The following is a 25,874-nucleotide window of genomic DNA, read 5'->3' on the forward strand; positions in this document are numbered from 1 at the left end:
TTTTGAGATAAAGCAATTAAAACTAAATTCCATCATTCATCATTAGAATCCGAGGGACTATCGTGATAAGTATGAAAATAATGTACAAAGATATTTACAAAAAAAGTGTTACATTCATGAAAGGGAGATTTTGTAGCATAGCAACTAAGGTTGGAAAGAAACCATGAGCTGTTCGACCACCATTATAATAATATAAACAATTTAGTAATAATATAAATAGTGAAGCGATAGAGAGCTAAATGAAGATTGAGTCATGGAAATGGAAAATAGGAAAATACAGTAGGAAGTGAAGTGTTCACACCAAGTAGGAGATGTTTAGATTCCCTAGTTGCAAGGTTTTAAATGGCATGCTTTTTATCTTTTTGAATTTCAATTAGACTCTGCAGTGGGCAAGTCAGGAAGAGAATATTAATGATGGAGGAGAAGGCTGGTTGGTGTTCTTCACAGAGGCAGCTAAATAGAGCAAATGTTTGTTTAGGTTGTAGCTTATTAAATGCTCATTCAGAAAGTGGTGATTAATAGGTTAAAAAGAACAGCTTGAAATATTTACAATGTAAAGGTTTTACTCTCCTCACATAATCTTCAAAGCAAAGCTAAAATTTACTGTAGATTAGCAGTGCCTGTTATGAAAACTGCACCATCCAGGAAAAACATCTGAATTTGGGGTTCATAACTTAGGAAATTGAAGTATTTGGCGTATATTGACTGAATGTTAAACGACGGAAATGTATCAGCAGACCTTTCTCTTTTTTTCTTTTAAAATGTCTCACATTTATAACAACTTCTTGATGAGAAACACCCACTCTGCTTTGTCTTAGAAAGGTGTACATAGCATTCTGTTTTATGTGCAGTACAAAAAAGGAAAATGTTCTTTCTGTTGTTGCTCAAGTTGCACGTTTGGATTTTATCATCTCAGATAAAGAGAAATGACACAGATCAAACACGGTGCTGCAAGTGTACGGCTGGGGCTGAAATTACAACAGGTCTCCAAGCCAGCAAAAAAGCCCTGAAAAGAGAAGACCTCAACACCTACCACATTGTCCTCTGTGGGGAAAGAACTTGTGGCGGTAATAGAAAAATCAGGTCCCCTCCTGCTGGCAGTGGGGGTGGGGGTTTGGGTGGGGGTGGGGGGGTTGGGGGAGGATGTAAACTTTTTTAGAGCGGTCGATTGAGTTTGATGACCAGCTCGGGAGGTTGCCTGTGAAAAGAGATTGGGGGGAAGAATTGCTGAGAGGGAGCGGGTTTCCCAAGGTGTATAATGGACTTTACTGACCGGCTCCTGGGAAGTCTCCAGCCCACAGAGCTTTGAGGGAAAATTGGTGCTGATGGCAGGAGTGTGAAGGAATGAGTGTGGTACAGCAAGAGGGCTCAGAAAATCAAAGAAACTTCCTGCTGTTTGATTCCACGCAACATGCCTGGAACTTGGCGCTCCGTGGTTGCGCCGATGACCAAGTACAGGCGTGATTAGTCCCCTCGCGCTCCCTCGGGAGCGGTACCTCTTCACCTCTTCTCGGCAGCCACGTCTCTCCAGAGCTAGGGCATGTTAGGGGGCAGGCGGCAGGGCGACGCCCCGGGGTTCTAGGGCTGCACAGACACACTGCATTCCCGACTCCACACCAGCACCCACCCGCAGCCCCCCAGGAACCTCGGGGCCTCCGGGGAGCCCCGGCGGGCGGCGGCGGGGAGCAGTCCCAGGCGGCGCGTGGGCTCAGCTCCTCTGGCGCGGCGTGGGCGCGGGGAGCGGTGCTCCGGGCGCACCCGCGCGCTCGCCGCCGCCCGGGGCTGTGCCGCTGCAGGTGCACGGCGGGCGGCGGGCGGTTACCCGGGATCCGGGCGGGGGTACGGGGTCCCTGCGTTCGGGGGAACCTCGTTAGCCCTCCTCCCAGGCCTGGCTCCTCCTACTCCAGGCGTGGGGCTCGTGCCCGCTGCTGCCTGCGCGCACCGCGCCGCTGCTCGCATCCCCCCCACCCCGCCCGCTCCTGCCAACGCTTCCCCCTCCTCCTCTTCCTCCTCCTCCGCCCATCACCGCCACTACGGACGCCTTCGCCTCCTTCTACTCCTCGCGCCGCCGCTGCCACCGCTCCTCACGCTCTCCTTCGGCTTCCATCAGCTCATCGCTCCCCGCTCGCCCGGCTGCTGCAATCTCTCTCTCTCTCTCCCTCTCTCTCTGTCTCCCTCAATCTCTACCTCTCTACCTCTCTCTCTCTCTCTCTCTCTCTCTCTCTCTCTCTCTCTCTCTCTCTCTCTCTCTCTCTCTCTCTCTCTCTCTCTCTCTCTCTCTCTCTCTCTCTCTCTCTCTCTCTCTCTCTCTCTAAGTTTCCTATCTATTCGAGATCAGGGCAAAGGGAGGAAAACACCCAGTTCTGCTTGCTGTTTCTGGTAAGGTCGCACGCGTTGGTCCCAGCTGGGACCATGACTTCCCCATTTACCTTTGCCTCCCGTGCATGCCTCATCTCCCCCTACCCGACTCTCAGATGCTCGCTGGCAACCGAGGATGCTCGGGTCGCCCCCTCCTCCCCAAAACATTTAAAAAACAATTTCGATACTCTTTACCAGAAGCGTATTTGCAACTACAATAAAACCCGAGACGCCCGGCCGGCCGGGCAGCACGTTAGCCTGTCTCTTTTATAGTCTCCAACTTTGCACTCGGTGATCGCCGCTGCCTGCCTGCCTCTGCTGGATCCCGGAGCCTCGCGCTCCTGCTCGGATTGTGATCCTCGGCTCCGGAACAGCTGTCAAACGCGTCGTTTCGCAGCAGTTAATCCGAACCCGTCTGCCTCCAAGACGTGGTCTTGGGCAACTGTGGATGGGCAGTGAGGGAGGTTATTTTATTTATTTTATTTTAATTTATTTTAAAGAGAGTGAAGTAGTGAAGACGTGAGGACTGCAGTTCATTGTAATGAAAGAATAATAATCGAAAAAAGTGGGCTGGCTGCCCTTTGCTTTTCTCGCTGTGAATGCGGGGGTGGTCTTGGTGGAGGGGACTGTGGCACGAAGTACCCATCTCTCCTCCCCTTTTTCGCTCTCCCCTCCAAACCATTCTATTCTCTAGCTCAGGGTCCCGTGTGTTATTATTACGTGTGTGTGCACAAAACAGTGTTTGCTTACGATGGGGCTGGGGGAAGTTCCTGGCAGAGCAAAGTCTGATTATTTGGTCGTCTTTCTTCCCAGAGAAGAAAAGAAAGAAAAGAAAAGAAAAGAAAAAAAAAATCCTTGGGTCATCACAGCCTACACTCACTCCGCTGGAATAATCTCCATATGCTTTAACTCTAATTCCCAGTGGAAATGTTATTCTTTGGGGCCATTTGGTTGGTGAGACTGAATGTAATTTTAAGTCTGTTTTGTTTTTCTTCCAAGACTTTACAAAGAGTGGCGATGAAGACGAAACTGAACGTCCACAGCATGCAGTTGCTGCTTCTTGTTTTCTTGGTGTGGGACCCAGCCAGGTGAGACACTTATTTACTGTTTTTGACATTTTAAATTCAGGGTAAAGGTGTATTTCTTGAATGCCATCAAAACAGAGGTGGCTTTTTGCGAATCTGAAGTATTCTGAAGGATCATTTCTCTTGAAAAAAGGTTGTGCCAGAAAACTGAACTATAAAGGGCAGACAAGTAAAAGTTCACTGCTTCTTGTTTTTAGTTATTAAAGACAAAAACGAATAGAAACATTTAAGAAAGAAAGAAAAGAAAGAAAGAAAAGAAAGAAAGAAAGAAAGAAAGAAAGAAAGAAAGAAAGAAAGAAAGAAAAAGAAAGGAAAAGAGATCACCAAAGAAAAGAATATCCTTTGAATGACATATTCTTGCAAGGAATTGAAGTGGTTAAGTTATGAGCCACTGTACTAACACTAAAATTCAGTAAAGAAGCCAACTGTTTTCCTTTCAGCCAAAGAGAAAAGCACAAACTAAAATGATTTAAGTGTTAACTTCTTTTCTTTTTTCTTTCTTTTTGTTTTTCTTGCTTCCTTCCTTTTTTTTTTTCTTAAGTGGTTTTGGCTCTTTCAGTCAATATAGAAAAACCAAATGATGTGTGAGTCTCAAACCTCTAGGTGGAGGTAGTATACAACTTCACAATCACAAACAATAAAACAAAAGCTTGATTTATTAATCAACTTTTCATATTATTGATTTAGAGATTTTTTTATTCCTAAAATTGTCCTGTCATAAAAAGTACTTATTTTGAAAATGTAACCAATTTTATTTTGCTTATATTCTACAAACGTGAAATTAAAGTTCTATTGCTTTCAATAACTTCATCTTAATTGTAGTCTGATCATTAAAAATCAGAAAAGTGGCCATCTTTTATTTACTACCTAAATGTAGGCTATGGTTTTCAAAATACCAGAAGACTTAAAATGTAAAATTCATAAGAATGTCCATGTAACCATTCCTTTAAAAAAAAGAACAGTTAGTCTCTATGATTTTGTAATGCCTTTATTTCCATTTGAAATTTTTATTTTCCTGTCTGAGTAATTGTCAAAGTATGAAAATACTTTCTAGAATTGAGGGATCTCTTTATAAAGCCTTGTTTTTAATTGGAAAGTATCTCTTCATTTAAAATCTTAGTATTGACTTTAGAAAGCAAATGTGGTATGTGATTAAAAAACACTTTCCCATGAAAAATCCCTAAGTGGAAGTTTATGACTATCTTAGGGACTGTTTTTAAAATTAGCTTAAGGCAATATAAAAACTTTTGAGGCTTGAAGGTATGAAATAATTTGCTTACATAATTTAAAAATGTTTATATCAGTATTTTAATATTTTCTTTTCTATCAAGAGAGTATTTGAAGTTGGTTACCAATTTTTTTATGTATTACTGCTATTTTTAGCTACTAGCTGTGTAATCATTTAAATGCAAATAAATTCTGTCACTGATATTTCACACAATACACCTTGATCAGAATGCAATTACATGTAATCTTTGATTTTAAAGGAGTAAGTAAACTGTGGCTAGTTAATAATCACTGAAAGTCCTCAGTCCTTATCCATATTTCCATCTACTAGTTTTCTGTTCTATATTTGACCTGTAATGTTCATGCCAGTATTTTATTCTATTATATAAACGATTCTTTTTTGGGGCCAGTAATTTAAATCTCTGAATCATTCTGGGTAAAAAAAAAAAAAAATGGCAGTGAAAAGGGACATTCTGTTTTATACATCCAGTTGCTTCTGCACCAAATTGCTGAATGTCACAAAATCAGGTCTCTGGCTTTCTGATGGAGAAATAATGGAGAAAATCACTGTTGCTAACCCTTTTCCGGTGATATTTTAAGACCATTTATTCTTTCCGCAAATTTATCTCACGCACACACACCCACACACGCACATACAAAATAGCTAAGCATTTTAATCTTTGGATGACCTCTGTCACTTTCCTCAGAGACCAGTCAGGAGGGGTCCTCCTCCAAGGCTTTCTGCAGCTGTGTGTGTGCTGCTGATCCTCCCAGAGCCCACCTCCACCTCCTGGCTACATTGGAGCCTGGCACACAGCCAGCGGAGTTTCCCTGATGTCTATATTGCACTTGGCCATTGGGTGGAGGTATACCCAAAGTAAGGAAATCATCTTGCTTTAAAAGAGAAAAAGACATAAAAAGAAAAGACATTTATGAGGAAGGAAGAGAAATTTTGTGCCTCCAAGGAGGCAGTTCATTTTCCAATTAATATTCAAATCACTGAAGAATTATGTCAGGGGTCCCTTTGGTTTTTGTACCTTTCTAAATGCAGTGTAACATCACTAATACTGTCTGCATGTGATACTCTACAATCATAATATATTCTAGGGAGTGGATTTTAGAAAAAATGACTAGTTCACACAGAATGCTCTGTGTTAGAAATCTGAAATAATTTTGACATCAAACTTTCTGATAATCTAGTATTTACTATCCATTTCCAACAGCATGTTTACCTTTCCCACAGGCAGACTGGTATTTATAGAAGTGGAAAAAAAAAAGGAGGAAAACGGGTGGCACTGATAGCTTAGGGAGACTTAAAATTCAAATCAAGGAAGAAGAGCATGTTAGCGCTTGCAAAACACACATATGTATATATATCAGCTTGTAAAATTATCTGTTTAGGTTGGTGCTGGCTAACATCCAAGAAGATGAGGCTAAAAATAACATTACCATCTTTACAAGAATTCTAGACAGACTTCTGGATGGTTACGATAATCGGCTTAGACCAGGACTGGGAGGTAAAAATAGTTTTCTTTTTTTTGAACGCTCACAAAATAATGCCTTTAAAAGTTAAGGGTAATATTTATATTTTAATACGTTTTTAATATATGAATGTATTGCCCCATATTAAACAAACATAGATAATAAAAAATAAGGTATATGAAATAAACATTATTTCTGATTTCTTTTATACATACACAATGTATTTAACATACCTTTTACAGAAGTCATATAGAGCCCAGACTTTGTGCATGAAGAGTTTTTAAATTAGTTTTATTCATAATGGCTAAGTTTTTCAAACTTAGAGTATGTGAAAGTGTAACGTTATTGGGCAGATGCGTTTGTGCAGTATCTCCGGTTTCCCTCACTGAATTTTACAGATGCCTACTTTCATATTGGTACAGATATGGAGATATGAAGAACATAAAAAAAATAATGAAAGACTATCTGGGTTGTATTTCAGGAAATACACTTATTATTCTGTGATGATATTTCTTGACGCATGCATGTGACTTTTCTAAAATACAGCACAGGTTTGACATTCTTGAAATTTCCAAAGGCGTTTTAGATATCCTTTAGCTGTAGGCCTAATTTTGTTGGTCTGTGGCACAGTTTGATTTCGAACTTAAACATCTATTTTCAGCTCAGAGAAACAAATCTGTTTTTATCCATAGAGGTGAAAGAAATTAAGCTTGGCTAACATGCTAAATTTTAATTATCCTTCAGCATAGTTGGCTGATGCTAAGGGAATTAGGTAAAAGTAGGGTAGGTGTGTAATTCCTAAAATGATTCTAGTCAAAATATTGTTATTCGACAATTCTGACATGTGTATATGCAGATATATATATATTATCATTTATATGACATTTATCATATATATTATATTTATTAGGATGTTCAGATTAATTAATAATTCAAAATTAAGATAAATTATTTGAACACTTGATACTGATAAAAGATTTGTATAATTATTCTGATTATCACCAGGTTGGCAACTTTGCAATATTAAGTTGCTTGAAAAGATATGTATTGACTAAATGCCTGGATGTTTATGTAAATACTGTCTTTGAAAAATATAGGTTGTTGTTAATTCTATACATAAATTTGGCAGTTGTGTGGTTTGCATTGCTCAGGAGCTGGAAAAGTTCAGAAAAGACCCAACTTGTTTTTAAATAATATGCCATTTAATTGCTGTTAGTTTTTGTCTTGAATCCTGAGTGGTACATCGTATTGGAAGAGAGAAGTGCTGGGGAGGAATGATGTTCAGCAATATGACACATGGTATCTCTCAGGGAGAGCTCAGTTGTTTCACGTACAGTTAGTCTAGTAAAAGGAAAAGAAAAGAATGTTTCCTTAGTCATGGAAACATGTCGAATGACCATGAATATAAGGAATTACTGTCCACATCAGCCTGTACAGCAAGGAGCTCATGTCAAACTCATGCAGTAGACAAATGCCCAGCATAAGGCTGTTATAGTTCATGATGGTGGTTTGAGAGGTAGGCTGCACTAAAGCAGATTTTTTCCCAAGGCATAGATTTTATCACTTTTAAATAAATCATATGCTGTCAAAACCTTAAAATATTTGAGCTAGGTCTTGGATTTTTGTCTCTGAGTTTTCAGGAGCAATATTTACACCATGGGCGTCTAGTCGGGAAGTAAAAACTACTTGTTGCAGGTCCTGGGTATCACCATTTACTGCTTCATATTTCTTTTGTAAAATCTCTTCTATTCTCTTCACCTCCCTTGTCGGCATTCGCATATAGATTCTTGTCACTGTGTTATTTAGTTTAATGCATTTGACTCAGTGGCTCTTCTTGCTTGGTGTGTTCCTTCCTCCATCCTTCCCTGACATTGGACATATGCTAGTATCTCACAGTCAGATTAGCCTTCTTTTGGTTGATGCTTTTCATGTGTCATTCTCTTCTCTTGATCAAATACCCTCAGTGGTTCCCCACTGCTGTTGGTAGACAGCAATGAGGGGGCAGTGGAAGGAATATAGGCCTTGCGTGCAGATAGATCTAGATGAGAAATTCTGCTCCATCTACATACCCAAAACTGTACCTTGGCCAGGGGATCTGTTTACTTTCATTTAAAATGGCCATGATGTATTTAACGTCCTACCTTACAGGGTTGTTGAAAGGATCATGGAAACAAAAGTGTACACAAAGCAGGTCCCACATATTGTCAGTTAAACAAAATCAGTTCCTTTCCTCCTCCTGTAAATTCCTAATTTGACAATCAAAAGTTTTTACAGTTTACTTCTCTGCTTCATTTTCCCTTTGCCATCCATCCATCCTGCATTTCAAAGTCGTCTCTTCATTTTCTCATGAGAATCCATCTGCTCCGTGGGCCTTTGATCATGTTATCCACACTCACTAGAATTATTTTTCCTCATCCTCTCTGCTGATCTAAACCCCAGTTTTCCTGTGAAGACCACCTCAGCATGGGTCCTTTTAGTAACAATCTTTCTTAACTGAATTGAAACGCCCAGATTCAATTTTCTCTCTGTTGAATTTCTTTAGCGGTTGTTGGCTCTGGATTGCATGTGGTACTTATTATTTGCTACCTTGGATTATTTATTACCTTTTTATGTGTCTCTTGTTACCTTAACAAGATTGTGAGCTTACTGAGGCAAGATACTGTATCATGAATCTTCTGTGCTCTCAGTAACTAAATATTGATTTGCATATGGCGGCCATAAAATAAAGGTTGATTGCTTGATTAACTTTTCTACGACCAGTTAATCATCTGGAAAATGGGCTACTCAGATCTGGCTGACCTTTTAGATGTGGATGTTGAGGTGATATGTTGAGCATCGTGCAGCAGAAAGACACCGTGGCTTAGTGGAGAGAACCTAACTTTAGACTGCAGAGATTTAGCTTAAATCCCTGCTTTGGTACTGAGCAGTCCTGTGACCTTAACAATACTTAGCCTCTCTGGGGCCACATTTGTCATCTATGAAGTGGGATTACTATTACTATTCTTAGGGTTTTTGATGAGTATTAAAAACTGATATATGCAAAGGATTTAGCAAAGTGACATATAGTAGAGAATTAATACAGAACAATAACTAGAAGCCCTTGAAAATTTTCATAAATATACTCTTGTACATTTCTGTAATTATTATGATTATTTCCATGTCCAAAATTCTTAGCCTGGATGTTCATATGTCATTTCAAATAGAAAGTTCAAGGAAATTATTTGTATCATTATGTCCCAGAAATTAATAATAAGGGAAAAATTGAGTTTGATTCAATTTTAATATATCAAACTGAACATCTCTATTGATGGGTAATCTGGATAATTAATCTCAATTATTACTTTTTTTCCCTTTGTAACTTTAATATAAATGAGTGCATAAGGAAGAGCAATCAGTTTTAGATTGAGTGAGAAAAATTGTTCTTTTCACCTAGCTCTACAACTTACTAGATCTCATCCTAGACAAACTACTTAGACATGCTGAGCCTTGGAGTTTTCTTGGGGAAAATAGGCTCGCTAGTATTTTATTCTGAGAGGAGGAGGGAAAATTGGGATTCATATACACAGCAAAGATTATACACTACATTGAGTGATAGGATTTAGGTGTTTAATGATTGTGGGTTCTCTTTTTTTCTTCCAGTTTTATTGAGATATAATTGACATTTAGCAGTCTATATATTTATGGTGTACAGAACAATGGGTCCTCTTTTAACTATGGGTCTGATCACATTACTCAACAGAGCAAAATCCTGCGATGGTTTCTACTTCAATCAAAAGACAAAATAGATTTCTTTCTGTGGCTTCCAAGACCCTGCATGATCTGTCTTCCTGTCCTTTCTTTGGCTTCACATCATACAACTCTCCTTGCTAAGCCTGCTGCAGTCACACTGGCTTCCTTCCTAACACACCAGGATATTCCTTGGAGCTTTTTCCCTGACTGTTCCCCCTTCCCTGGATATTCGTTGATTGCACCTTCTCAGTGAGGCCTACCCTGACCAGTCAAATAAACACTGCAGGTGTCTGCTCGTTAGCAAGTCTCATCCCTCCCTCACCCCCACTTCTGATTCTCCCCTTACACCCATGACCAGTTTTTCTTCTGTTTCTTAGCACTTAATATTTTAGTATACAAGATAATAGTGTTTTATTATCAGTACATCAATTGCTTATTTTTGTCTCTTTGGTAGAACATAGGCTCATTGAGGTCAGGGATTTTTGCATGTTTTGTTGTTTGATTCCCAAGCATCTAGAACCGTGCCTGGCACATAGTAAGCGTGCAATTAAATGTTTCTTGAATGAATTTTAACTTTATTCATTTATTTCATTTTTTTTGCAAAATAAAATATATTTTATTTTTGGAAACAAATATGTGTTTGTCTCAGTAAGAAAGCACAACTGTGTGAACATCCCCTAACCACGTCTGTCATCCAGCTCCTGCTTTCCTTTCTCGAAGCATATTCTGCTTATGTGTGTGCATGTGTGCATGTGTTTTGGGTTTTTATTTTATGTTTAATTTTTTTAAAATATTGCTTTTTATTTTGTTGTTTCTTAATTTTTTTGTATATATATTTTTATTGAAATATAGTCAGTTTACAATGCCGTGCCATTCTGGTGTACAGCATAATGCTTCAGTCATACACGAACATACAGATATTCATTTTCATTATAAGTTACTACAAGATATTGAATATAGTTCCCTGTGCTATACAACACATATAAAAGATTATACATCATTTTGTTTTCTTAATATGCTACCATGATGAAAAGACTCAACTAGAGAACTTACCTTATCCTTAAAATCATCAAAGCAATTATCATTTAATTATCATACTGGCCTTTCACTCTTAGCATCAGCATATTTTAAGCTGACTTTTCACTGAATGGAAAACAACTATTACACCAATTATTCAAACTCTTGACTTACGTCAGCTGTGATTCTGCCCTGAACTAACTGTGATTTTGGGTGATTCATTAATCCTGCCTGCGACTTAATTTACTCATCTGTGAAATCGGAGGAGAGATTCTACTTACTCTGTTTATCTCTCAAGGATATCGTGTGGCTCAAGTAAATTAAAATTTTTAAGAAAGCATAATGTGACATATAATGGATAGATGTTAGTATTGTTAGAAACAGCAGAGGAGAGTTCTTTAAGGAGAACATCCTCTTAGAAGGTAGTATCCTTGAAAACATGCCAAGAAAACATTGGTAGGTCTTGTGCATTTGGTTGGTTTATTTCTTTGTAAGTCTGGAAACCTGAGATGAATTTACTTTGATATCTTATCTACCAAAACCATACATGCAGATTAGTTAGAACTAATAACTGAATCAGTTTTTCCCTTTTGTTTTCATTTTAGTCATTGGAGCTAACAGCTTGGGTCCCACCTATGGATTTTCACATTCCATAAGAGGCTTTCAAATTGTTAACTGAATAAAAGGAGCAACCTTTGTTTTCTGGACCAGTTTTATGGGGTCATTGAAAAAAATGAGTGTGGAGACAGGCCTCATATATTTATGACAGCTAACATCCACGATGCTCAACAGTGACAACTATTAGAAATGACAAGGCTTGGTATCTAAATTATAGATTCAGTCTGGAAAATCTAGATTGAGTACCATGCTTAACTGCATTTTGAAAAGCTGTTTCAATGAGCTTGTCTAGATAGAATTTTCCCCCCAGTGCTCTTGTTTTGTACTCTGAAAACTTGAAGAAGCTTTCTTCTTAAAGCCCATGAAAAACATGATGTCAGATTATAGACTTAGGGTCTGAAGGTCAGTTTCCAAATTCACTCTTAGATATTTCCCCTCAGGCTATAAAGAGATAGATGATAACATGCTTCTATGAATTTTCCTAGTCTCAAATTTACAAACAACAAAATATAGGCTATTCAGTGGGTAAAAATCAATACAAAAAAATCTGACCTCTCCCAGAACCTGAGTACATCTGACCTCAGGATAGCATTGCATTATTTTAGAAAGTAATGAATGGTTAAGATCAGTGCCTTGGAACACCAACATCTTTGGATTTGAATTCTGTTGCTGCAATACATTGACTCCAAAACTTTTAGCATGTTACTCAACCTCTTCTTGCTTTGGTTTCTTCATTTGTAAAATGGGGGAAGTAAAAGTATGTGACCTATTGGTTTGTTAAGGATTTAATTTAATTTATTTATTTTTTTAGCTTCTAAATCCTTTGGAGTGACTGGCAGACAGAGTAGGAACGCAATACTTGTAGATATTATCCTACTATGAAAGCAATAGAGGCCATCTCTGTGTTTCCCTTCATTTATAAAAGCTGTGACTTCTAAAAAAAGGATAAATTGTGGCACAAATCATCTATTTTTAAAGAAAGGATATATTTGTGTGTTTCTTATGCTATTGATTTCATTTTGTAACACACCTTTGTGTATGTGCTGAATGTGTGAAAACAAAGCCAATCACAAAAGAAATAAGTTGTATTTATTGTTCTTTATAATTATCATTGAGACATATAACAATTTGGCATCATCAATTCATGATCATGAATTTGCCTATAAGAGCAAAGTTATATTTACAGAATGAAAACCTCACCATATGGTGTAGAGGATGATTTCAGGGACATAAGACTGAACGCTTGTCCACTGTCCTAACCTGGGATGTGCCAGGAACTTGAAAGGCAAAAGCTATGGGTCTTGTAGTTACAGAGTGCACGCCTGGTGCTCGACTGCATCCTATGAGGTGAGGGGGCAGCAGAGGCATCGGCAAGGAGCTCACACTGAGAGTGATCTCAAATCTCTTTATAGAACTGAAGGGTGGGGAAAGGACAGGTGATTTGCAAGCTGAGCAGAAAGGAAGCGACTGAGCCCTTAAGAAGTTCTAGTCTCAGATGCAGGCAGGGTAAACTTCAGGTGTTGAGCCTCCGCTTAGACATGGTGATGTTCAGCCTTCTCCCCCTTGTTCAGCAGCTGTGACTGGGGCTGGTGCTCCTGGAAGAGGCATGAGCCGTGGACAATGCAGTCTCCATTCCCTTTTGACTCAGCCTTCTGAGGTCCCCTCAAGTGCCCTCAGTTATCCCTAACCTTCAGGATAAACTTTAGGCATGAGAAGATTTCAGAGCCTTTTTCACTCTGCACCACATCTTCTCCACCCACTTGAGTTTGCCAAAAGGTCACAGGAAACACCGCATTTGATTTTTCATGAGTGAGAAAATGAAGATAAGCTGGGGTGATCTCACATGAGTGTGTAAATAGCTTTTGGTAAAGGTGTAAATGATCAATATCAAGTTATTTTTCATTTCCTCTTTATTTAAAATGATTTTGTGAGAGGCACAGAACAGAGAAAGCAGAAAGGTACTAGGTGCCTGAAGCAGAATGCTCTTTGGGAGGCTGGGAACTCTGGGCATGACTTTCAAAATCAGTTCCTTCAGAAGTGTCTGGGGCCTGACTTGGTATCCTCCCCGTGACATGGAACTAGTTTGCTCTTTCACGGTGCATTCTGGCTTAAACTAGAAACGCGCTAATGTTAGGTGCAGACTTTTGGATTCTTTTTGATATTTTGAAGCAGATGAAGAAACACTTTCTGTACATCCTCACTACAAATCTGTGTTGCTTGTCCCCTCCTTGTCAGGGAATGTGCTAAGATGGGCTTCTTCAGAAATGGTTAGAGTGAAGTGTTGTAGAATTCTTTCTCAGTTTGTTGTTTTAATTATACATATGTGTATATATATACATACACACACACATATATATCTTGTGGTAATTTTATAGGAAATACAGACTCAATGCGTACATGGCAGTAATGGTATACACTAGATTGGGTGGTGGCGCTTTCTTCCCAAACAGCATCTCTCTCAAAATTCAAGGGGGCATCACCAAAGTGCGTGATCCAGAGAATACTACCCACGTTTTAATCAACTGACGCTAAGGCTTTGTTTTCACCTTAAAACATTTTGGATTAATAGCTGCTGCTTCTCTCAACCATTGCTGCTAGAAAGGCATTGTTCACAGTCCTAATTTTGAGGAATTATTATTTTTGCTCTTTTAAGCACAAGCATTCCTCACTCACCGTGTTGTTTCCTCTCTAGCTTTTAAGCTCAGGTGCAAGCAAGGGTTTTTCTTTTTCTTTTTCTTTTTCTTTTCCTTTTCCTTTTCCTTTTCCTTTTTCTTTTCCTTTTCCTTTTTCTTTTTCTTTTTCATTTTCATTTTCTTTTTCTTTTTCTTTTTCGTTTTCTCTTTCTCTTTCTCTTTTTTTCTTTTTCTTTCTTTCATCCCTTAATAAGCAGTGGATAAATTGGACCATAGGCATCCATTTGTGTTAGTGTTATTTTTTTGATTGCTGCAGCCCAGTCATATTGCAGAAATCTATACTGGTAGTGGCCATGGCCCCTCATTGCCTCTGCAAGTCATTACTTTTCAATATGTTAACATGAAAAGAGTCAAATGAAATTATTCTAGTATCTGTTCCCTAACACACATATGTTGAAGGCTTATGATGTGCCAGACACTTGGCAGGATATAAAGATGTACACGGGGTAGTGTTGGTCTCCAGGGGCTGAAGTTCCTTGGAAGGCAGATAAGAGAGGTACAGTGTGATTCTCACAGTAACTTGAAACAGCACAACACATGTTCCATTCCAAAAACATGCTATTGAAGTTTAGAGGAATAAGAAACCACCTTTACTTGTACCATACAACTGGAGTTAGCCAAGTTCTGTATCTATAAGCGTAGCTCATTCATTCAGGTGTTTCTTACCAAGGGCCAAGGATTTGCCGGGTCCTGGAAATGCTGGAATAATGAACAGGACCAGGTCTTTAGAAATTCATATTGCACCATATTTTGGCTCTTTCCGCTTTTTGAGTATCCTAACATCTGTTTCTTTACTCTTTCCTTAATTAAAAATATTGTATAATTATACTGTGCTTTTCTTTTTTGAACTGTGAGTCTTTTCCCATAAGGGGAAGGGTTGGTTCTTATATATTTACTGTCAGGCTGAGAGTTGTAATATCTACAGAAGAGTGTAACATCCAGCAAGCATGCCATTCTGTGTCTGTCGCAGGATTGTGAGGGGGTTTATGGTAAGGGTGGCAGTCCTAGAGGTAGTAGGGTACGTGTTAATTCCAGTGGAAACTTCTGGATGCTCCTCAGTTCTCTTTCTAAGGAAGACTTATTTTCTGCCTTATCTTAATTTTTTTTGAGCTACAGATGAGTTAAAAAGTAACTAGACAGGCCCTGTGAAATAAAAAGAAAAAGACATATGAGTTGTAGTATTATGAGTATTTAGTTTATTTCTTGTGAATTTTGGATGTTCCTGACCCAACACAGAATTCTGAAAACTTGTTTTTCTCTTGAAATACCATCATTCCTCAAGGTACAGATCTTATCACTTATGAATAAGGTATCATAACAATGAAATTAATGTTGAAATTTAAAGAGCTTTTATATAGTAGTTTACCAAATTAGGGATATCAACTTGTAAGATGCATAGAGATCCCTTCAAAGTCTCCATGGGTTTTTGCATTTTAAGTAACTTACATTAGGTGGTAGTTTTGATGCCTTTATACATCAAATTACAAGCTGAAAAACTAGCATGTAGGGAAGTATGATTCCATCTCCATCTTAATTTAATATGAATCAAGTACTACCAATTTTTGTTTAATCTTCTTACATTTCTTGTTTATTTAAATATTTAAAATACGCATGATTAGAAACAGAAATAGTTTCACGTAAAGTTCAAAAACATAGTACTCTGTTATAAGAACATTCCTTTTATGAATATCTTTGTTGACATTCAGGTTGTTAGTTCCTTATTAGGGGATTAAATGCAAAACGTAGCACAAAGATTGTTCCAGTAGCATGTGTGGCATTATTCTTTCTGTATAAAAGTATTTCAGTATTCTTAGAGGGTAGGTTCGGTTAGGATATTACTAAGTTGACTTAAAACGTAATAAAAGGAAAAGGAAGGTTTCCCTTCTTCTTGAATAGTATCCACAGAAAATATGTGTCCAGAAGCAGATACTGCCATTTTCAACTATTTTGCGGAGATGGTCAGTAAAGTCTAATAAATTTTATGACTATTTTAGGCATGTGATATTGTAAGTGGTACAATTGGATTTTTGTCTCTTGAGTAGAGGAGTAGAGTTAGGTCACAAATTGAAGGAAGGTTGAAGAAAGGATAAAAAATTATTAATTCCTCCCAAGAGCATTCCCAAAACTATTGTCTAGATTATGTTTTGTAGTGATACCTAAGTGTCTTAGTAAGTATTGGAAAGGCATTTGACTTCCATTAAGAATGTAAAAGTATTGGGTGCTTTTAGAATTGTGTGTGTGTGTGTGTGTGTGTGTGAAAAATTTTTCAGGACAGAAGAGAGCTCCAGACTTAAATCAGAGGGGTAGTTTGGAGGAGGAAGACAAACATCATGGGATGTTTTAGAAAGAAATGAGAGGCTTCCAGTTTACTCCTGAGATGATGTTAGATTTTGAAGCAAAAATACTGAGTTACTGCTCAGATATTTGGGTTGGAGGGTCCACATTTTTTCCATTATATGAATTTTTTAGAAGCCTTTACCAGAGAATTAAGCAAATCAACCATAGTCAGAGAATTAGGGTAAATGGGACAAATTCATTTTTGTTATAATGATTACATAGAGAAACTCTCCAATTTTCAAGAAAAGAAATAGTGGGCTAAAATGCCAGCCAGGTTTACAAGAAAGATTAGAATTTTAAATACCAAGAGAAGAAGTCTTAATTAAAAGAAAATGGGATTGCAAGGCTGGTGTTCAGGTCGAGTAGAGGCGACTGGGGGCAGGGGGTAGATTTAATCAGTTATTTAGGGCATGTGAAAGGATAATCATTGAAGCAAAAAATGTGAAGCTGATGACTGTGTTTTGAAGAATAGCAGAGGACTCATCCAACAGCTACTAGAGGAAGAGAAACTCTAGAATCTTAAGAGTAAATGGAGTGGGTTTAGGTGGTAAAAATGTTATAATGGAATGGGGGTAAATGTAGAGCCATTTTAATGGAAGTTGTCAGTAGAGCATTAGTAAGAGAGCAAAGTCCCTTTAGTCCCTCCAAACTAAAACTGAGAGCATCCTTTTATCATTTTGAGTAGCTTTTGCCTTAGTAATGATCACAGAATTATAGGATCAATGAAGACTGTCAAGAAATATGGTTACCAGAGGGGAATGAGGGGAGGAAGGATAAGATTAGGAGTTTGGGATTAACAGATATGCACTACTATATATAAAAGAGATAAATAACAAGACCTACTGTACAGCACAAGGAACTATATCAATTTCTTGTAATGAGCCATAATGGAAAAGAAACTGAAAAAATATATATGTATATATGCGTATGCATAACTGAATTGCTCTGCTGTACACCTGAAACTAACATTGTAAATCAACTACACTTCAATAAAAATAGGAATATTAGAAAAGAAAAACATTAAAAAATAAAGCACTTTTCTCTTTAAAAAGAAAGAAAACTACACGTAGAGACACATGATCAGTGGTGCTTATATTATAGTATGTTGGCATTTAAAGTAGGTTAAATATCAAAAATCGATTTGCTATTCTTAAAACATATCAATCAGAATCATAGGGCCTGAATTCTTACAGGAGAACACCAGATGGATGAAGCAGTGAGGAGAATGTTGCTGTAGCAGAAGAATTCCTTTCAACTTTCATTCTTTCAAGCTTCCCAGATAATCTGCACACTCTTGGGGGTGTTTTCGTCTGCCACCAAACTGATGGTCTGACTCATAGTATTAGCTCAGGGATGGTCACTGAGGGTTTATGTTATCATCTGTGAAATCTGGGGCTGATGAGAAGTCCCATGGGGCCGAGCTGCTGACTCAGGATGGAGATGTTTAGGTGGAGATGCAGTTCTACTTGTTACACTGATGTCGCCTGCCTTTGTCAGCCAATTTAGTCTTTGTTATTTTTGGTGACGGATTCTCATACAGGCATGTCACCCTCACACAGCGGACTGCTACCAGTTGTGGGCGCAGCTGCAGTTTCTGCTGCCGTTGCTGCTGCTTCGGACCAGCCGAGAGGTTAAGCAAAACCTCTCACAGATGCGGCAAGTGTTCAGGAGCATGTTGAAGTGAGTGGATGTGAAAGTCAGTGGAAAGTGACTCTTCATCAGATCCTTTCGCTTTGGGGAAGTTTTGTGGCCTGCCATTGCTCTAATTTTCCCCCATCCACTCAGAGAGGGTGGTGTGACACTTCACATACTTCCGTCTGAAGACATTAGCAGAAGATATAATACCCCAAGGGGCTTTTTATAGTGTAAATTTAATGCCACTCAGAACAAAGGAAACCTAGCTCTGTAATGTTGGAATAAAAGAATAAGACATAAGTGAAAGAAGAATATCATGGGAGCCTTTATCAGTTAAGGATGTGTTTGAAAGTAACTGAAATGTCTATCGGCAGTGGCTCCAATGGATATCAGTTTTTCTCACAAACTAGAAGTCTAAAGGGAGGTGGCTCCTAGTACTTGATGACATCAAGAACATCATCAAGAACCCAGACTCTGTTTTATTCTTCCACTTCTTCCTAAACGTTGACTTCAGTCCTTATGCTGTTAGCTTGTGATCCCAAGATGGCTGCTGCAGCTCCAGCTATCATATCCATCGTTAAGGCTGGAATAATTTGGCAGGGACTGTGCCAGCTCCTGGAGTTCCCTTCATCAGAAAATTAAACCTTCCCACCACTTGCAGCCAGTGTCCATATTTATATCATAGCTATTTCAAGCCAGGAGAGCATCTGGAAAAATGAGTACTCTACCTGGGGGTGGGCACAATTCTGCTCTGAATAAAATTGGAGATTTATTACAGAGAAGGAAGATGTATTGGATATTCAGTAAGCCACTGGCAATGCCTACCACATTTACTAATGCTAATAAAAGTTGCTTAATCATTGAGGGGTAGGGTATAGCTTAAGTGGTAGAGCTCATGCTTAGCATACACAAGGTCCTGTGTTCAATCCCCAGTACCTCCTCTAAAAATAAATAAGTAAGTAAACCTACTACCTCTCCCCCTAAAAATTAAATAAATAAAATTAAAAATTAAAAAAATATTTTTAAAAAGTTGCTTAATCATTTTGTGCCTCAATTTCCTACTCTGTAAAATGGAAAATATTAATTCCAATAATGAGTTGATATAGTTAAGGCACTTAAAACTTTAATTTGTGTATGAATAACCTGGATGGTGATTGTCAAAATGTAGATTTTGATTCAGTGTATCTCCATGAAGCTCAAGATGCTGAATTTCTAATAGGACCTGGGTGATGCCAATGCTGCTGGTCCTTGGGCCTCAGTTTGAGTAGCAAGGAAGTTCTCAGCTAAGACTGCCGCATTATACAACCTCAGGGGGCATTCATGAAGCATACAGTGCAATGAAGAGAAGAGGCCCTTTAAGTACTCATTATTATTATTACTATTACTATTATTACTGTCATGTTTTACTCTGACAATTAGGAATTCATAATTTATGTTTCTAAAGGTTGCAGTGATAAACCTTATATTTTTCAGAGTACAATCACAGATAAAGTCATTCCTTATGATAATGCTTTTATAAAATTGCAAGTAAATATTAGGTTGACCATTAAAGTCTGTGGATATGATTTGTAATGTTAAATTCAATTTCTCTACTCAGTTATCAGTACACTCTAATTCTGTCACATTCTATGTAAATAAGGTCATATCCCTATCTATAGCTATAGTTAACAAATTAAAACTAATTTGTGGTAAATGCATGGTGGCATTTGAACTCTGCTTCAAAAAATGCATTGGACATTGCAATTAGCTAGTCTTGGGGAAAATACTGACATGAAGCTTGTATCTATGGCCATACTACCCTGAACACTCCCGATCTTGTCTGATCTCGGAAACTAAGCAGGGTCGGGCCTGGTTAGTACTTGGGTGGGTGACGTCAAGCTTGTGAACTAATCTAGTATAAATAATTCATTATAAAAAACTAATTTAATTCTGAGTATATTACTGTGGTAAATAAAATTTTACCAAATGTGTAATCTTGAAGGTAAAAAAATAATAGAGCTCTCTCTTTAAATTATTTTATATTCTGTTTAAGTTGCTCCAAAATTTTATTTTTGGACAGATGAAATGTGTGATTTCCTTTAAAAAATATTATACATGGTTTGTATTAGAATACTTGATAGAGACCAGATTATAAACCTGGAGGATCCAAGTTCTTAAAGAATTGATTGTATTTTAATTTTAAACACACTAGAAGACAAAAGGGACTTCGCTTCGATCAGAAGAGGCTTTTTTGGCAAAGCAGTCTACAAGGGCGTAAATACACTAGTTTCTATATGGAAATCCCCTTTCCGTCTATAAAAGGCCAATGATTATCTCCATGCCTCAGTTTCCAAAACATGAAGTTGAGGCAACTCTAGCTAATGATCTGCAATGCCTCTTCCATCTAAAATTTCTGCCATCTTTTTGTGTCTTGTTTCAAGGCAAATAGAGTAGAAAATAAGTTTCTTGGAACAGAAATCTAAAACCAATTTTTCCTTCATTGTAGAGAAACAGACAAGCATGGGCTGAATACAAGTTAGCAGAATAAGGCTGCTCACCCTCCGAAGTGTGGCCATCTGAGAAGGGTACAAAGGCTGTTTGGTCTTCCAACTCCGAGCAGTTAGGAATTCGTACAAAACTAGGTACTTCTATTGCATGAAAATGCCAGTAAAGAACTTCTCTTCAAGCTGAGCCTGGTTCATTAGGAAGTCATAGGTACAAGTGAGGTAGCGATAAATGTGCCAAGGTGTATTTGCCAGCATTCTACACATCGCTGGACATTGTCTCTCTCTATAGGATGTAATTGGCCACATCTCTTCAGAACTCTCCCTGTTTGACTTCTCCGCTCTTTCTGATATTATAGATCTACCTCCTTTTGAAACTCACTCCTCTTTCCTGATCCTTGGTCTCTCCGCCCTCCGTCTTCATTCTTTGGTTTTTGTTTATTTTCTCCCTTCCCGAATGTAGGCGCTCTCCAAGATTCCGTCCTTTGAACTCTTTTTGCTTTTCACTTTCATGATTTTCCCAGAAGAATTTCATTCAGTTCCATAGCCTCAAATAGTAACCTATCTGTAGATTCTCTCTCCTCCTGCTGCTGTTTTCTGGTGTAAATTTGCTTGCTACTGCCCGGATGAACTCTCTTTATGACCATACACTACTTCCAGGATCAAGCCCAGAGCACTTAAGGTGGTAGTTTCTACAGCCCCTGGCCTCTGTTCACTCTTCTGGCCTCATCTCTGACAATTTATCACTATCTTGCATGAAGTGGTGTAGATTACCTGACCTTGTTTCAGTTTTTATTCTTTAATGCATTTGACTTTCTCTAGCCTGTGGGCCTTTTTACGAGCTGTAGAGTCTACTGGGAACACATTTTCCTTTCTTCAGGTTCCGGCTTGAAAATCATACTTTATAGTAATCTTACATGACTATCATCCCTACACACACACACATCTCTGTTGAAAAAATTACCCATTACTGTATTTGCCATAATATTAACGTACTCTTTTGGTGACTCTATCTTTCACCTATTGGAATCAAAGAGCTTTAAAGTCAAAGATTTATGCCTCCTTGTCTGTTGTTCTAGCCCCAAGTGTATGTGTACTGCTTCTAGAAGGTAGATAATCATAATATTTGTTGAATAAGTGAATAGACTCCTGATGAGCCGTGTCCTTTCGTGCACACATTTCTCAAACTTCTAGAAACTAAATTCATGAATTTGCCACCTGAAATTGCTTTTCTTCCTGTGGTTATCTTTGCAGTGGTTAATGGTATCCAAATTTGTCAAACTACAAGAGCTAAAAATCCATCTGAGAATGGTTTTTCAAGTTTTCTTTACTTGTTCCTAGTTTCCTGACTTTAATTCTGTATCCTCAATACACAGATATCAACATGATTGGTGTGTTTCTGTTTTTAAATAAATAATCAGCCTAAAGCATTTAGAAATCAGGACCCTTGCAATAAAATTGTGGATTTCTGTCTCCTCTTTTAAAAATGGCAGATTTGGTCATCCTAGGCTGAAATTCCTGATGACAGAAATTGAAATTGAAATTGAACTGATGACAGCAATTGAAACTAAGTAACAGCTTTCCCTACTAGAGAAGGTAGATCTTCCACATTTAATAAGCGATCTCATTCAGTTCATGCCCCTCAGTCATGCTGCCTGCCTGGCCAGTAAAAAGTGTCCCAAAACACCTGAGTATATAAACCCAGCCCTACCCTACTTTCTACATTGCCAGGTTATTTTTAAATTAGATTTAATTATGTAATTCTTTTGCCCAACACTCTTTAGTGGCTTTCTTTTTTCCCACTTTCCGTAATATCCAGTCCATATAACAAAACACTCAGAAACAAGAATATGGGGACCCAAACTAGTGCTTCTCTTGGGCAGGTCAAGTAGAAGAATGAGTTGACATCATAAAGACTGAAGAACTGGAGCACATACATTTCTTGTTTAAAGGGAGTTCCGTTTCTTCTGATTCTTGCCATATGTGTCTGAGATCAGAGTTGCTAGATACTCCAATTATTTTTTGAAAGTTGTTGGAAATATCAGTTTTTACGGAAAGTTTTTTTTTTTTTAATTTAAATGCCAATCACTTCTAATTCTAATCAAAACAAAATCTTGTGCAACTCAAACAAAACATAACAAAGAACTATTAGTTTGCAGCCCCTGGCCCTAAACCAAGATTTCTCATGAAGGGTATGAAGGAATCAGTTGGAGAATTTGTCATATGCACATTTAACAAATATTCAGTAATTCACAAGTTATGCCCAGAAATCTGCATTTCATCAAATGGTCTTCATTCTGATGCAGGTGGCCCAAACACTGGACTGAATCATCTAAGTTTCTGGTTAGAAACAATGGTATCTTCCTCTATTCTCCAATAGTACTTTATTAGTGATCTTTTAGTTAAAAATGAAAAAGAAATGTGTGTAGTAAGATCACTCTGTCACCAGGTGAGTCTGGCTAGGATTTTCCTCAATATCTTTGAAGAGGGACTTTTGTGCACCACTGTTCTAAGCTGGCTCTCAATTTTATAGGGTCAGAGACTTACTTTTGTTTACTAAGTGTATTAGTCTGAATTAACTGAATTATGCTGCAGTAACAAGTCTCAGCTTGAAACATGTTTTATTCTCTCTTATTGCTTATGACCCGACACTGTTCACTGAGGTTGGATGGGTGTGCAGGGTTTGGGCTCTCTGACACATCATCCTCCCTGAGGGTCTCAAGGTGATGGACTTTCACCATCTAAAATATTGCTGGTCACGGTGTCAGGGAAAAGACATGGGATCAGGAACATACTGTCACTTAGAGCTTCGGCCAAGACAATGTCACTTCTCAGATTCTTCGCTCAAAGGAAGGCACATTGACATGCTTAACTTCCAGGGGGCAGAGCAGTACGACTCTACTATGTACTCAGAAGTAGAACTGAAGACATTTGGCAGCTTAAAGATTACCATTCATAGCAAGAAGTACCCATTTCTCAGGGTGTAACTCATCTTCGATAGTGACAGTTAATGTGCACTGCTTGGTGATACAAGTCATATCTTGTTTCAAGATATAATTCAGAAACTATGTTTTGTGGCCAACACGCTTAGTGTGTTTATGACTTGATTATTATGCTTTTTTGACAACTTGATTTGCTATGCCTTCAAAGCCTTCTTCCCCGACGCCTAAGCATAAAGAGCTTTGCTGTTTGGGCTGTGAAACCAGAGCCTGAATTTCAGGTATTTAAGAGGAGATGGTCTTTGAAATGTTAGCCTGAAATCTCAAACCTCCATGACAGTAATTGCCAGGGAAAGTGGATTAAATGGATGAGGAGCAGAGGCCACATCTTTCTAGTTTGCTACTATGTCCTCAGTGCCTGGCAGAATACCTAGAATTCACTATTTGTCAGTTGACTCTGTACGTGAATCCAATGCTCAGACATAAAAATACAGAGACGCATTTATACTTTGGATAGCTCCTTATTTGGGGTTCTCATATACAGTTTAGGCATTTAACAGTAAGTTTTAGTGCTCACTGCAGCACATATACTAAAATTTGAATGATACAGAGAAGATTAGCATGGCCCTTGTGCAAGGATGACACGTGAATTTATGAAGTGTTCTATATTTTTTTAAGTAGATAAACAGCAAGGTCTTACTGTATAGCACAGGGAACTATATTCAGTGTCTTGTAATAGCCTATAATGAAAAAGAATATGAAAAGGAATATATATGTATGTATAACTGAATCACTATGCAGAAATCACTACACCAGAAATGAACACAACATTGTAAACCAACTATACTTCAATACAAAAAAAGTTAAAAATCTATTACTTTAAAAACTCTTCCATGATTTTTAAGATGACTTCCATGACTTTTCTCCAATGTACATTTTTTACATATATTGTTTATATTTTCCTCTAGGCATTATAAAGTTCAATTTGTACATATAACCTTGTTATCCATCTGAAATTTATTAATGAGATACAGATATAAATTTATCACAGAATTGTTTATTGTGTATTATTTCTTTTCTGCAGTGATTAGTGATCTTATTATATATTAAACATCTTTAATAAGCCCTGTTTAAAAAAAAAGTGAGTTTTATCTTTAAATGTTGGTGATTTGGACCTCCAGCATTTCTTACAGTGAGGCACTCTTCTCAGAAACAATGTTGATTGATAAGTGGATTCAGTTGCTGTGCTGAACCTTAAATTCAACAGCACATATTATTAGAACCATTAGGATGAGCTTGGATTTACTATAGTGAAATGGACTCATTCAGCGGCCTTCGCTGTTGCTGAATTGGGGTGACCACATGAGCGACGCTTGTGAACCAGAGGCCCCATGGGTCCTGTTGTCTGTAGGGCATTCAGGACTGCATTCTAACACCGAAATGAAAGCACTGTAAGAGCCACTAGTTGCACGTGATAGAAACAAAAACAAGACGGCAAAAATGTATTTCAAAAGCCCGAGAAGCGTTAAGTCTATATGTTTTTCTATGTTGAGATTATGCAAAACCATTATTAGTTTCATACAGACTATTGGAATTTTTCAGTTGTCTTGCAGAGGTTATCTAATAACATTATAAAATGATGTGAGTCATAATAAATCCATAATAATAGTACCTACCATGTTTTGAGTGCCAGGTAATATGCTAAGCACCTCACCTAGGATTTAATATTCACTATTAGTCCCACAAGGGAGACAGGTAGTTTGATGAGCCCCACTTTTTCTTCTCATTAAGAAAATGAGAGCTGGAGACCAAGTATTTTCCCTTTGTCACATAATTATTCTGTGATAGAATGAGCATTCCAACCCATGCATGTTTCTTTAGAGCCTTTATCTGATAAATCAGGAATTAAGAACCCCCAAATCCAACAGAGGTGGTCAATAGCAATGAGAAAACCTCTGCTCTGGGAGCCTCTGGATAAGTCCCTCTGAAAAATGAAGACTGGTTTGCAATCCCACTTATTTATTTGTTTGGGGGGGGGTGTCTCTTTATCACATTTCTTGGTCAGCCTTGACTTGGATGTATGTCCTGGGTTTGGATCTGGGTTCAGATATGAAGCAACAGAAAGGACATTGATTAAAGAAAATCTGTTAGGGCATTGGTGAAGTAAGGCCAGAATCTTTGACTGTCATTCTGCTGATTTTACCCCTTACTTGATCTGAATCAAAGCTTTTGCTGTTATTATGTCCAAGAATAGCTAATAAGGACACAAGA

At 38.1% G+C, this 25,874-nt stretch overlaps 1 protein-coding gene and 1 non-coding gene across 6 annotated transcripts in view; both read left to right on the forward strand.

The window, feature by feature from the left end:
• Positions 1 to 1,977: 1,977 nt before the first annotated feature.
• GABRA2 (gamma-aminobutyric acid type A receptor subunit alpha2) overlaps positions 1,978 to 25,874 on the forward strand; it is a 115,179-nt gene continuing 91,282 nt past the window's right edge. Inside the window, exons 1-4 of one of the 5 annotated variants that reach the window (XM_074348447.1) lie at positions 1,978 to 2,379; positions 2,632 to 2,822; positions 3,358 to 3,446; positions 6,072 to 6,187. In XM_074348447.1, coding sequence (XP_074204548.1) covers positions 3,376 to 3,446; positions 6,072 to 6,187 — 187 coding nt within the window. In that variant the 5' untranslated portion in view covers positions 1,978 to 2,379; positions 2,632 to 2,822; positions 3,358 to 3,375. The other 4 variants (XM_010962603.3, XM_074348441.1, XM_074348453.1 and 1 more) reach the window with 4 other exon arrangements.
• Positions 24,173 to 24,276, forward strand: LOC123618985 (U6 spliceosomal RNA). The gene has a single exon (XR_006727481.1). It is a non-coding gene; the product is annotated as a U6 spliceosomal RNA (small nuclear RNA).

Source organism: Camelus bactrianus, chromosome 2 (genome assembly GCF_048773025.1).
Source record: "Camelus bactrianus isolate YW-2024 breed Bactrian camel chromosome 2, ASM4877302v1, whole genome shotgun sequence".
In the NCBI taxonomy this organism is placed as follows: domain Eukaryota; kingdom Metazoa; phylum Chordata; class Mammalia; order Artiodactyla; family Camelidae; genus Camelus; species Camelus bactrianus.